General features: G+C 41.0%; 1 protein-coding gene across 2 annotated transcripts in view; it reads left to right on the top strand.

Annotated features, from left to right (window-relative positions):
- The window catches only part of HRH1 (histamine receptor H1), a 112148-nt gene extending 102048 nt beyond the window's left edge, over window positions 1-10100 (top strand). For both annotated transcript variants that reach the window (XM_066351847.1, XM_066351848.1), the window contains exon 2: window positions 8516-10100. In XM_066351847.1, coding sequence (XP_066207944.1) covers window positions 8551-9999 — 1449 coding nt within the window. In that variant the 5' untranslated portion in view covers window positions 8516-8550 and the 3' untranslated portion in view covers window positions 10000-10100. The remainder of the gene's footprint in view (window positions 1-8515) is intronic.
- Window positions 10101-13956: the final 3856 nt, after the last annotated feature.

The raw sequence follows: 13956 nt of genomic DNA, 5'->3' as shown, positions 1-13956 counted from the left end.
GAATTTGTCCATTTCACCTAGATTGTCTAATTTTTTGGCATACACTTCTTCATAGTATTTTCTTACAATCCTTTGTATTTCTGCTGTGTCTGTTGTTACTTCTCCACCATCATTTCTAATTTTATTTATTTGAGTCCTTTCTCTTTTTTTTTTTTTTTTGGTGAGCTTGGCTAAGGGTTCATTGATCTTGTTTACTTTTTCAAAGAACCAGCTCTTGGTTTCATTGATCCTCTGAATTGTTTTTTTAGTCTCTATGTCATTTATTTCCGCTCTAATCTTTATTATTTCCTTCCTTCTACTTCATCTAGGCTTTATTTGCTGTTCTTTTTCTAGTTCTTTTAGTTGCAAGATTAAGTTGTTTATTTGAGCTTTTTCTAGCTTCTTAGGTTTGCCTGTAATGCTATGAACTTCCCTCTCAGGACTGCTTTTGCTGTGTCCCACTGATTTTGAATTGTTGTATGCTCATTTTCATTTGTTGCAAGAAATTTTTTTATTTCTTCCTTGATCTTACTGTTGATCCATTTGTTATTTAATAACATGCTGTTTAGTTTCCAAGTGTTTGAGTGTTTCTCAGTTTTTCTATTGTAGTTGATTTCTAGTTTCATGCCATTGTGATCAGAGAAGATGCTTAATATGGTTTCAATCTTCTTAAAATTACTGAGACTCGTTTTATGCCCTAATATGTGGTCTACCCTAGAGTATGTACCATGCACACTTGAAAAGAATGTATATTCTGCTGCTTTAGGGTGAAAGGTTCTGAAGATATCTATTAAATCTGGTTGATCTAGTGTGTCCCTTAATTCTGCAGTTTCTTTGTTAAATTTCTTTCTTGAGGATCTATCCATAGATGTTAGTGGGGTATTGAAATCCCCTACTGTTATATTATTGCTGTTGATCTCTCCCTTTATGTTCATCAAAATCTGTTTATATATTTAGGTGCTCCTATATTAGGTGCATAGATATTTATAATGATTATGTCTTCCTGTTGGATTGCCCCCTTTATCATTATGTAGTGACCTTCTTTATTTCTTACTAGAGTCTTTGTTTTAAAGTTTATTTTGTCAGATATAATTATTGCTACCCCAGCTTTTATTCATTTCCATTTGCATGAAATATTTTTTTCCATCCCTTTACTTTCAGTCTATGTGTATCTTTTGTTTTGAGGTGGGTCTCCTGTAGACAGCATATATACGAGTTCTGTTTTCTTATCCATTCAGCTACCCTATATCTTTTGATTGGAGCATTTAATCCATTTACATTTAAGGTTATTATTGATATGTAGTTGTTTTTTTCTTTAAATCTATATTCCTTGTTTGTTATATTTATATATTTTTTTCCTACTTGGTTCTGTCTACAGCAGGCCCCTTAACATTTCTTGCAGCATTGGTTTGGTTGTGATAAATTCCTGGAGTTTTTTTGTCTGGGAAGCGTTTTATTTCTCCTTCAATTTTAAACGGTAATCTTCCTGAATAAAGAAGTCTTGGTTGTAGGTTCTTGTTGTGCATTACTTTGAATATTTCTTGCCAATCCCTTCTGGCCTCAAGTGTTTCTGTTGAGAAGTTGGAGGTCATCCTTATAGGTGTTCCTTTGTAGGTGATTGACTGTTTTTCTCTTACAGCTTTTAATATTTTTTCTTTATCTCTTAGCTTTGGTATTTTGATTACGATATGTCTTGGTGTGGGTCTCTTTGGGTCCTTTTTAATGGGGCTCTCTCTGCTTCTTGAACTTGTGTGACTCTTTTCTGCATCAATTTAGGGAAATTTTCAGCTAAAATTTCTTCAGAGAGCTTCTCTAGTACTTATTCTTTCTCTTTCTCCTTCAGGAACCCCTATTATGAGGATATTGTTTCTCTTCATGTTGTCACAGAGCTCTCTTAGAGTTTCCTCAGACTTTTTAATCTTCTTTTCTTTTTGCTTTTCTGTTTCTGTGCTTTTGCTTATGTTGTCCTCTAAGTCACTGATTCGATCCTCTGCTTCATCCAGCCTGCTTTTCATTCCTTCTAATGTAGTCTTCATTTTTGCTATTGTGTTTGTCATTTCTGTCTGGTTCTTCTTTATGATTTCCGTGTCCTTTTTGATGCTTACAGTTTCTTTATTGAGGTGTTCATTAAGTCCATCCATTGTAGCTTTGAGACCTTTAAGCATCCTAACAATCATTATTTTATACTCTGCATCCAGTAATTTGATTACTTCTGATTCATCCAGGACTTTTTCTGAGGATTTATCTTGTTGAAGCATATGACTTATGCTTCTCTGCCTTCACATTTTTCTCTCTGTATGACTTGTAGGCTTCTTCCAGTTGTGGTCTCCTTACCTAGTAGAGCTGCTTTCAAGTCTTCCCTGTAGTGGACACACTCTATGCCTTAGAGATGCTCCCTATTTAATTAGAAAGAATCGGCTAAGATAGGTGATATAGAGTTAGAAGTGCTGTGGGTAGACAGAAAAAGAGGAGCAATGAAGCGCTTCAAGGCAAAAGGGTGCTCCAGGCTGGGGAAACAGCACAGGCAAAGGCATAGAGGTATAAAAGAGCTTTCTTACACCTGACCCCAACATGTCATTCCAGATTCATCATTCTGTGCTCCACTTATGATTCCCTTCTAATTCATTGAACTCAGCTCTGTACTTTTATTCTTTCTTTTACTCATCCTTAAGTTTTTCTTCCTTCCTCCTGGTAAACTTCTACTCATCCTTCAAAGCCCAGTTCACACATCACTCCTTCTCTGGTTCCTTCTTTTTTTTTTTTTTCCTGATGTTCTTCTTGATATCAATATTCTACCTTTGGAGAAGCTGTTTCTTTCTCCTCTGTCCTGCCATCTGCTTTGATTTTACCTCAGTCATCACACTTCTCCCAGTTGAATTCTAGAATTTTTAATTTAATTTTTGATCCTGTTTAATATGTCTTTCTTTTCATGCTAATTGACAAAGTTCTTAAAGTCAGGGGCAGTGTATCAAATAGGACTCCGTTTACGTGTGATAAAAAACCCAAGCTAACCCAGAAGTGGAGAGTCCTGGCTGGTAAGACAGCCCCATTATCATCAGAAACCTCAACTTTTCCCAAATTACAACTTTACCTTTCTCATCTTGTGGCTTTCCCTTACGGTCCCAAGATGGCTGCTTAAGCTCTATTCATCCTGTCAACATTCCAGCTAGCTGAAAGAAAGAAAGAAAAGAACACATCCTCCCTTTAAGGCTGCTTTCAGACAGTTGCAAACTACATTTTTATTTCCATTTCTTTGGAACTTAATCATATGGTAATCTGCTCCAAAGGAGCCTGGGAGATGTAGTGTCTATTGTAGGCAGCCATGTACACTGTACTCAACTAAAAGTAGAAGTCTACTCCTGAGTTGAGGAGAACTGATACTAGAAAACTATCAGCATTTTCTGCCATAGTGAAAAACAGGGAAAGGTAAAGGATGATTCCACTGAGCCAGACTGGGCTGGCTGTGAGATCCCTGGGTCACTCACCAAGAAATGGAAGAAAACACAAGTTGCTATTAATTGAGCAGTTCTTGTATGTCAGGCACTGTTTGCTTTATCCCCATTTTAGAGGTGAGGAAAACTGAGTCTTTGTGAAGTGAAATATCTTGACCAGTTAATTGGGGCAAAAAGAGTATCAGAGCAGAGGTTTACTGGCTTATAAAGCAACTGGATTCTTAACTGCTGCCTTATTCTACCACCCAAATAAGTTCCAAGCCATCTGTGAACCAGCATTGATGAAATGGGAGGAAAAGTGGAAGGGATGAAGCTATTGGAAACATCTCTCCAAACCTTTCAATTCCTCTTGCCTCTCCTTTCTGACTGTCCACAGAGATCCTTACCCATTAGTCTCTTTTATCTAAAGCCAGCATCTGCAAGTTTCACTTAAGAAAGTAATTACCTTTGAGAAAATAGTATTTTGGAATCAGATCCAGGCCACTTCTTCTTGCATACTTTCCATCATGGACAGCTTACTATCTCTCAAGGCAATTCATTGCATTGGTAGGTAATATTTATTTTTAGAAAGTTTTTTATTAAAACTGTGTTATTTGGCAGTTTGGCATGCATATTCTTCAGTTAGATCAGTTATCTCAATGAAGGATCATTTTGCCCCCAGTGGATATCTGCCAATGTCTAGAGATGTTTTTGGTTGTTATGAGTGGAAATGGGGGAGAGGTGTTACTGGCATCTAGTGAATAGAGACTAAGGATGCTGCTGAACATCCAACCAATGCACATGACAGCCCTTCACAAAAAATAATTATCTAGTTCAAAATGTCAGTGGAATGAAGGTTGAGAAACTCTGAGTTTGATAGACCAAGGTTTGAGTCTTGGCTTTACCAGCTGCTTCTTAGCTGTATGACCCCTCTGAACTTGAGCTGACTGTTCCCTCCACTCTACCTTGTGGATCATCAGAAAACCTCCCTATGGGCTTGTAGGGCATTTTATAACCAATATATGAAAAGCCCAGGGCTTGACTTCTTACTGTCAAAGCTGCCCCAGTCAGTGTTCCCAGGGTGGGAAAGGAATGCAGGAATGCTGACTACTTTTATCAGTGGGCACATATATCTGATTGGATTACACTGTTGCTTGTAATTCCACTGTAACTAATGGTTTGGGAGTGGACCAATTGCCTTGCTTGTACACAGAGAGTAAAAGGGTCCATTTCTGCTTGTCCCCAAGTCAAAGTCACCTAAGGGTCAGAAAAACTTTCCCACCCCACTGTCTCCACTGATCCTTGACAGCTTAGGGAGGGAGGCCATAATATTTTCCCTAGGTGACAGCTGAGGAAATTGGAGACCTTGCTGATTGCACATGCTCCACCCACCCACCAAGAGGCAGAGCATGAGTGGGAGGGGAGAGCGCTCTCCTTCTGTCCCCTGCTTCTCTGTTGACACGACGTTATAAAGAACCTGAAGGTTCTCAAAATGCCCTGTCTCAAGTGCCTCCTCTAGCTTCTGCTTTCTCTCCTCAGAGCACACCCTCTCTCCAGCCAGCACCATCTCTGAAGGCTTGCTTTCAGAACTCAGTGGGGTCCAGGCTTCATGGCCTCCTGTGCAGCATGAGTTGAAATGAGGATCTGTGTCCCCAGATACCTCCCGCACTCTGCCAGAGTGCCATATTGTTCATTATCTCACTGAGTAGGGTCTGTCAAGGACTGGGTGAGAGGCAGAGAGACTCGGAACAGAACGCCTTACTGGGCCTGTGACCAGGGCAACCACATAGGCCCTGAGCTCAGGATCCCAAGTTTGGTTTAATGTTCTACTATCTCCATCTTGAACTTCTTAATAATATTTTCATTTTTAATTGGCATTGGGCCCCACAAATTATTCAGTGGGTCCTGATGTGGCCACTCTGGTTGTCCTCTTGGCTGCCCACCCTATGGGGCTCACTTTGTTTAGGATCAGTGCTGGGGTCCCATGTTCCCTCAGCACTCCTCCTCTTCCTCCGAGGCCCCATGCAGGTAGCCTCCAAGTGTCATTTGTTTGCAGCGTGGGTGCAGCAGCTGCCTTTCCAGGAACCCTCCTTTGGAATCCCATGGTTTAGGACAAAAGTGGATTTGCTTGTTCCTGAAACAGATCTCTGAGCTGAAAAGAAGTTTTACCAGTAAATATCCATCGACTGAATAAATTCTGAGCTGAGATATTTCAGACCATCCTGCCTCTCACTATGTATTCATTTAACAAATATTTATTGATCTTGCATTTAAGTTTGTGCAAAATAACATGTTCAATCTACGAAGGAGAAATGTGATACAGAGTCAAGCTTACAGTGACAGGTGAAGAAGATAAACTCTATTATTCATTAAGATAAATGGCTGTATTGCCCTGGCCGGTTGGCTCAGTGGTAGAGCGTCAGCCTGGCGTGCAGGAGTCCCACATTTGATTCCCGGCCAGGGCACACAGGAGAAGCGCCCATCTGCTTCTCCACCCCTCCCCCTCTTCTTCCTCTCTGTCTCTCTCTTCCCCTCCCGCAGCCAAAGCTCCATTGGAGCAAAGTTGGCCCAGGTGCTGAGGATGGCTCTATGGCCTCTGCCTCAGGTGCTAGAATGGCTCTGGTTGCAACAGAGCGACGCCCAGGATGGGCAGAGCATTACCCCCTGATGGGCATGCTGGGTGGATCCCAGTTGGGCGCATGCGGGAGTCTGTCTGACTGCCTCCCATTTCCAACTTCAGAAAAATACAAAAAAAAAAAAAAAAAAAGATAAATGGCTATATTAATTTTTTCAACACTTTATTATGAAAATTATCAATGAACTAGGGAAGTTGAAAGTTTTATACAGAGAACACCCATATGCTTACTTCCCAGGCTGTACATTAAAATTTTGCTTAGCATTTCTGTTTGTTCATCCATTCTTTTAATCAGTCATTCACCCAACTTATTTTTTTATTCATTTCAAAGTAAGATGCAGACATCAGTAAATTTCACTCAAAATCAAACTTAATATACTACACTAACTTTTAGTTCAGTGATCTCAATTCAATTATAACACCCTCTCTTTTTTAATCCAAAAGGAAAAATATATAGTAGATTTTTACATAAAAACAAATCATTTTCTGTCAAATATAATTATGGAATAATAGTTTATGCACAATGGAAAAAAATACTGATTCCCCTCTGTGTGCAATGAGCCAAAGAAAGAAATGAGAAAGGAGAGAAATGAGAAAGAAAGGAATTTCCTCAAGGCAAGAGGAAAAGAGAGAGCGATGAATCACTTCTGTAGGAGGGGAACATCACAGCTGCCTTAGAAATGCCAAGCTATGGCAGTGTTTTAGTGAACTGCTTTCTACTTCCTTCCAATCAAAACAATTAAAAATAAAATTCCTGAAATGATATTGCCTTAGCCTTTCCTCCTTCCTTAGGTGACAATTCCAAAAGTTTTGGCTTGGTAAGGCTAAAAGAGAAGCTCCAATATATCAGGTGGGCATTGAATGTAGGAATGAAGAAATCTATAGGCTGAAACTGTAGATCTCGGAGCTGTTTGCACAGAGGTGATGGCTCGGCTAGATGGGGGTGAGTGCATAAGGCCTCTGCGCATAGAGTAATAGAGCAGAAGGTAGGACTGGGTCAGACGGGAGAAGGTGATGCTGTTGAAGAAGTCAGAGGAGACATACATGGAGATGTAGGAGGGTTTCTCTGATTGGCCCGTTTAGAGCTTGAGAAGAATATGGAAAAATACCTAAAGCGAGACTGTAAAAAGGAGACCTGGGAAAGCCTTTAGCGATCACTTATCCCATCTTCCACATTTGACCAATGAGAAAAAGCAGGCTGAGACATCACTCAGGAAATTAGTGGCAGAGCTGGGGCAAAATCAGTGCCACCCAGGTGTTGTTTTTCCAACAAAGTAACTCAACAGCTTTCTTCCACAAGGACCTTGGGGTCTGGATTTATTTTATCTTAAAAAATATATGTACATCAAATTGGCCTTATACTCAGGAATTTATCTGGCTTTGCCTTAATGTAAGACTATTTTTTTCTAAATGATTGAGAGATATTTATAATCTCTGTTAATGTTCCTCAGTTTTCTTTTAACACATAACACTTTTTGGATGAATATAAAAATCTGGAAAATTTAATATCTACTTCTACTTTCCACCCCAGCTGAAAATCACCTCTGTGATACAATATGTTTTCAGTGTAAACTCACTAACAATGCATAGTTTTAGATGATAAAATTTTTTTCAAATATAAAAGTAAATAATATGCTTTCTTAAATAAAAAACCCTCTCCCATTTGAGAACCATTTTGTCTATTGAGATGGGCTCAATTTATTTCACACTTTGTGTACCCTTGTAACCTCCCCCATATGTGTTAGGGGTGTATTAGCTGCAAGTAAAGACTCCTGGAATAGTTGCATAAGCAAAAAAGATATTTAATTATTTCCCATAATAATCAGTGTAGAGGAAAAAGATTCTAGGTTTTGTTCAGCAACTCAGTGATAACAGGACTCTCTGGATTGGCATCTCAGTGGTTTTCTTGACATTTCCCTGATGACCCCAAGATGACCTTCATAGCCCTAAGCATCACTTCCTGTTAGAAAGAAGGTAGCAAGTAGGAAACGCTTTTCCTTGTATGGTGATTTGTCAGAGAGGAAGTACTTTCCAGAACCCCACCTCTGTTAAGAGACTTTCCCATCTACTTCCTTGGCCACAATTGTCTCCTGCCCATTCCCTGACAAGCCACTGGCAATGAGGAACCAGACCACCATATTCATCTTAGACCAATCATGATGCATCCCACCTTCCCAGAGCATAAGTAACACAGGACTTATATAAACTTCACCTTGTATTTGCCCCACTCCCTCACTAGAATTTTTGTTTTATTCATTGCTATATTTCCAACATTTAGAACAATGCCAGGCATTCAGTAGTCAATAAATAAAAGAAGAAATGAATAACTAAGAAGGGGATATAGCCTGTAGGTAACCAGCAGTGTCTACTGCCCCTGACAGCATACATCCCCAGTTTGATCTATGGGATGGTACTAAATGACTATTGATCACCAAGACTCTAACCTTAATCCTTGTGTCTTTCCTCCCAGGGAGTGAGCTATAACTGGAGGTGGCCCTTGTGCCAATGACCCTTTCCAATTCTTCCAGCGTCTTAGAAGACACGATGTGTGAAGGGAACAAGACCACCATGGCCAGCTCCCAACAGATGCCCCTGGTGGTGGTCCTGAGCTCCATCTCCCTGGTCACAGTGGGGCTCAACCTGCTGGTCCTGTATGCTGTGCGGAGAGAGCGGAAGCTACACACTGTGGGGAACCTGTACATTGTTAGCCTCTCAGTAGCAGACCTGATTGTGGGAGCTGTTGTTATGCCCATGAACATCCTCTACCTCCTCAAGTCCAAGTGGTCCCTGGGCTGGCATCTCTGCCTTTTTTGGCTTTCCATGGACTATGTGGCCAGCACAGCATCCATTTTTAGCGTCTTTATCTTGTGCATTGATCGCTATCGTTCTGTCCAGCAGCCCCTCAGATACCTGAGATATCGCACCAAAACCAGAGCATTGGCCACCATATTGGGGGCCTGGTTTCTCTCCTTCCTCTGGGTTATTCCCATTCTGGGCTGGCAGAATTCAGAGCACCGGGAGGACAAGTGTGAGACAGGCTTTTACAAAGTCACCTGGTTCAAGATCATGACTGCCATCATCAACTTCTACCTGCCCACCTTGCTCATGCTCTGGTTCTATGCCAGAATCTACAAAGCTGTACGGCAGCACTGTCAGCACCGGGAGCTCGTCAATGGATCCCTCCCTTCCTTCTCTGAAATTAAGCTAAAGCCAGAGAACCCCAAGGTAGGGGCCAAGAGACTAGGGAAGGAGTCTCCCTGGGAGGTTCTGAAAAGGAAACCAAAAGTTGCTGGTGGTGGACCTGTCTTGAAGCCACCATCCCAAGACCCAAAGGAGATGAAATCCCCAAGTGCCTGCAGCCAAGAGCAGGATGAAGGAATAGACCAACTTCAGTGCTCCCCACTTAATATTGTGCATACACAGACTGAGGCAGAGGGGAGCAGCAGGGACTACACAGCCATGAACGAAAGCCAGAGGCAACTTGAGATGGATGAGCAGGGCCTGACCATGCAAGGAGTCAGCGAGATGTCAGAGGATCAGACCTTCGGTGATAGCCAGTCCTTCTCTCCAACAGACTCAGACACCCCCACAGAGTCAGCATTGGAAAAAGGCAAGCAAAGAAAAGGGTCTAGCACAGGCCTCCATTATATCAAGTTCACTTGGAAGAGGCTCCGCTCACATTCAAGACAGTATGTGTCTGGGTTGCACATGAACCGAGAACGGAAGGCTGCCAAACAACTGGGTTTTATCATGGCAGCCTTCATCATTTGCTGGATTCCTTACTTCATCTTCTTCATGGTCATTGCCTTCTGCAGCAGCTGTTGCAATGAACATGTGCACATGTTCACCATCTGGCTGGGATACATCAACTCCACACTGAACCCCCTCATCTACCCTTTGTGCAATGAGAACTTCAAGAAGACATTCAAGAAAATTCTGCACATACGCTCCTAAGGGAAGCTACAGGGAAATACAACAAAGTGATACTTAGTATGTCCCTGGAGAAAATGAAGGATGAAAGCCTGTGAGTCGCCAGGTACCAGGGCTTTGTGGAGTCAACAGCATGGCCTGTGGGGCTGGGTCATTTGGAAAGTGCTTAGGCTCCACTGGAAGAACTGCAGATGGCACGGGTCAGCAGAGAATGTACTGCGTACAAAGCAGATTATTTCCAAGATAATCGATTTTGGATGAGCGCTTCTGCTGAAATGGGGAGCCCCAGATTCTCACTGTGATTCAAGCTTCCAGACTTAAACTAATTGGTAATTGAAAGGACATATGGGTAGAGTTCCAATGGAGAATTAGACAGAACTCTAGAGCCTTTCTAGATTGGGGCCTTGTGACTGTGCAGAGAACTTACAAATGCAGATAGATGTTATCCCCTTCCAGGGGTTGCCTTGAGAGGTATAACAGCTATTCCACTGTGACTGCCACTTCTCAGAACACCTCCCTTCTGAGCTACTTGTACAGCTTTCTCCAGAACCAATGTCCGAACCGCCTTGGAAATTCTGCTTTATTATTTCTCACTCACAAATATCTCAGAATTGATAGGAAAGTATGCATCTTGCACACCCAACATTTTCAATCTGAAATTCCTTTTAGCTATTGAAATAAAGATAAAAGCTGCCCTCGAAAGAAAGTGAAAAGGACCTTGTAAAATGGTTTTACATTAAATATTAAAAAGAAAAAAAGGGATGGGAGAAGAAAGCCATATTTCCTAGAGCTGTGCCAGGTTTATCTCATTTAAGCCCCATGATATCCTGCAATAGGAGGGTGATATAACAAGAGACACAAATGGAGGTGCAGCAAGGTGAGATGAGGTGCCCGAGATTACACAGGTGAAAAAGCTAGAATGAAAACCTGTGGGGTTCCAGATCACTATAACACATTTTCTCCAAAAAACAAAAATTTGTCCTGTTAAGTACACAGAAACACATACAATATTCCTAAGAGTGGTAGCAATTCTCAAAAGAATATGTTGTGAGCAGCAACAGCTGACATAGAATATGTCTGCAGAATATTGAAGGTGATACTCTGAAGGGACAATGTACTATTTATTTGTGAGTTCTCCAGAAGTGGTCATGTTCCTTTCAATTCACATTTCTCACTTAAAAACTAGCAAATGCATGAAGACATACAGTTTTACTTGTTTATGTTGCAATCTGGTAGTGATTTGTATTTTAAAACTTGATGCTAAACTGTAATATATGTAGCAAATGGAGTGCCAATACAAATTGCTATTTTGTGTCTTGTGTTCCTGTTTGCATGATCTGTTAAAATGAGAGACTTTTTATCTACATAAAATATGATATTTATGGCCCTGACCGGTGGCTCAGTGGATAGAGCGTCGGCCCAGCATATGGACGACCCGTATTTGATTCCTGGTCAGGGCATGCAGGAGATGCGATCATCTGCTTCACCCCACCCCCCTCTTCTCTCCCTCTTCTCCTCCCGCAGCCTGTGGCTCGACTGGTTCAAGTGTGGCCCTAGGTGCTGAGGATAGCTCCATTGGGGCTCATCAACCTCATGCACTAAAAATAGCTCAATACTCAAGCATTGGTTCCAGATGGAGTTGCCAGGTAGAGCCTGGTCGGGGTGCATGCAGGAGTCTGCTTCACTACTCCCCTCCTCTCACCTAAAAAAAAATAAATACAAAAATTTTTAAAAAATAAAATATGATATTCACAACTATACTATTATGATTTTGACTTATTTAATTTTACCATTCTGAGTCCCTTGGACAGAGAAGATGCATTGAAAGTACTGTCAAATGTTATAAGAGCTGATATAGGATTTCTCTTTGGTTTTTGATCACATTTATAAATGTCTTTAAAAAAGGACTTACTTGCTACAACTAGCTTCACTCTGCTTTGCATCCCCAAAAGCTCTTGCTCAAAACTGTGGGAGCTAAGGAGATATTTATCCTGGTTTGAGAAACTGCAGCTGGTCTGTTTCTGGGTCAGAAGCCATTTCTCAGAAGGCCAGGGAAAGCATTCCTCCCTGGGATACCTCAGGACCAAGGAACACCTAAAAACAGCACTCTACACAAACAAATGGCTAAGTGCTCATTATTTATGTTGATGAATGATTAAGGCAACTAATAAAGTGAAGTGGTTATGAACTCTAACTTGATCAAAGAGACTTGGATTTGAGTTTGACAAGAACAAGAAATGATCAATATAAATTGTCAGAGCATAAAGAACAAGATCCATGCATTAGCATTATTGTATACAATGGCTGGTACACAGAGGGGACTCATAGGTAGTTTTCAAACATACTGAGCATATACTGTGTGCCAGGCTTCATGCTTTACCACCGTTATCTAATTTAACCTTTTATTTATTTATTTATTTATTTATTTATTTATTTATTTATTTATTTATTTCATGAGAGAGAGAGAGAGAGAGAAAGGAACAGACAGGGACAGACGGGAAGGAGAGAGATGAGAAGCATCAATTCATAGTTGTGGCACCTTAATTGTTCATTGATTGTTTTCCCATATGTGCCTTGACCAGGGGGCTCCAGCTGAGCCAGTGGCCCGTTGCTCAAGCCAGTGACTTGGCCTCAAGCCAGCGACCTTGGGCCTCAAGCCAGTGAGTGGCTTTGAGCTCAAGTCAGTAACAATGGGGTCATGTTTATGATCCCACACTGAAGCCAGTGATCCCGTGTTCAAGCTGTTGAGCTCACACTCAAGCCAGCGACCTTGGAGTTTTGAACCTGGGTCCTCAGCATCCTAGGCCGATGCTCTATCCACTACACCACTGCCTGGTCAGGCTAATTTAACCTTTATAGCAATATCATGAGAGAGATTTTCGTGTTTTCACAATGGGCAAACTGAAGCTCAGAGAGGTTAAGGATCGGCTGTAAGGTCTGATTCTGGAATGTGCTTCCTTTCCACAGAATCAACTTTCTATTCCTACTCCTATCTAAATGATTGAATTAATTTTTCAAATTATAAAAGGACTAATATCATATGTGATAACAGCTCTTGCTCACTCAGCAAAGAATCAGTGGCCAATGGCTTGCACAAAATCCAGCTGAAACAAGGTTTTCTGCCTTAAATATTAAAATTAATACCTTCTAGGAGAAGTCCATTATAGAGACCTTGACTGTAGATAAGAACGTGCAGATTCAGAAGCTCCTTTGGGTTTCTTTTTATGGGCTTAATGCTGATCAACTTAACACCATTCCTCAGATGGCCAATTTGCCAAACTTACCAAACACTGGCTTTTTAAAAAACTATTTACAAGGTTTACAACAATGCATATTGGATGAGTCTTTCAAGAACACTTTCTACAATTGTTGTGAAGGTATAGTTACTGATTCTCATTTTCCTTCATAGCCACAATTGAGAAATATTCAATATGCTTTGTCTTCAGCACTCTGTTACTGCAGGGACAGAAAGAGTTGCATAAAGAGGAGAAATAGAGGTGAGGAGACTAAGAGAAAGAGAAGGGGAACATGAGGTGTAGAAATTAGAGGAAACAGAGGAGGCAGGACAGACAGAGGGTTAGAAAGGACATACTAAGGGGAAGAGATGAGGAACACCAAGAGAGAAAAGAGCAAAAAGGAGAGATGGATGTGCAGAAGGACAGAGTAGGGAGAGATTAGGGGACAGATGGAGGAGATTAAGAGGCAGAGAGAACATTGGGGGACACAAAGGGAGAAACTGAGAAATGGGAAGGGATACAGAAAAGAAGAAGTGGAGTAGGGGACAGAAAGTGTAAACCAGGTAGCATAGTATTAATACACTCAAGAAAAACTACATTCAAGAATATACTCTTCATTGATGTAGTCATAAGTTAAATTTATTCAAAGGAAGAACACACTATCCTTAGCTTCTGATAAATAGAAAACTCCTTCAACTGCTTCTCTGAAGACACATGAAAACCAGTCAACTACCACATCATATAA

The sequence above is a fragment of the Saccopteryx leptura genome, chromosome 10 (genome assembly GCF_036850995.1).
Source record: "Saccopteryx leptura isolate mSacLep1 chromosome 10, mSacLep1_pri_phased_curated, whole genome shotgun sequence".
NCBI lineage: Eukaryota > Metazoa > Chordata > Mammalia > Chiroptera > Emballonuridae > Saccopteryx > Saccopteryx leptura.
The sequence above is the reverse complement of the archived record's forward strand: the minus strand, read 5'-3'. Positions and strand labels throughout refer to the sequence as shown.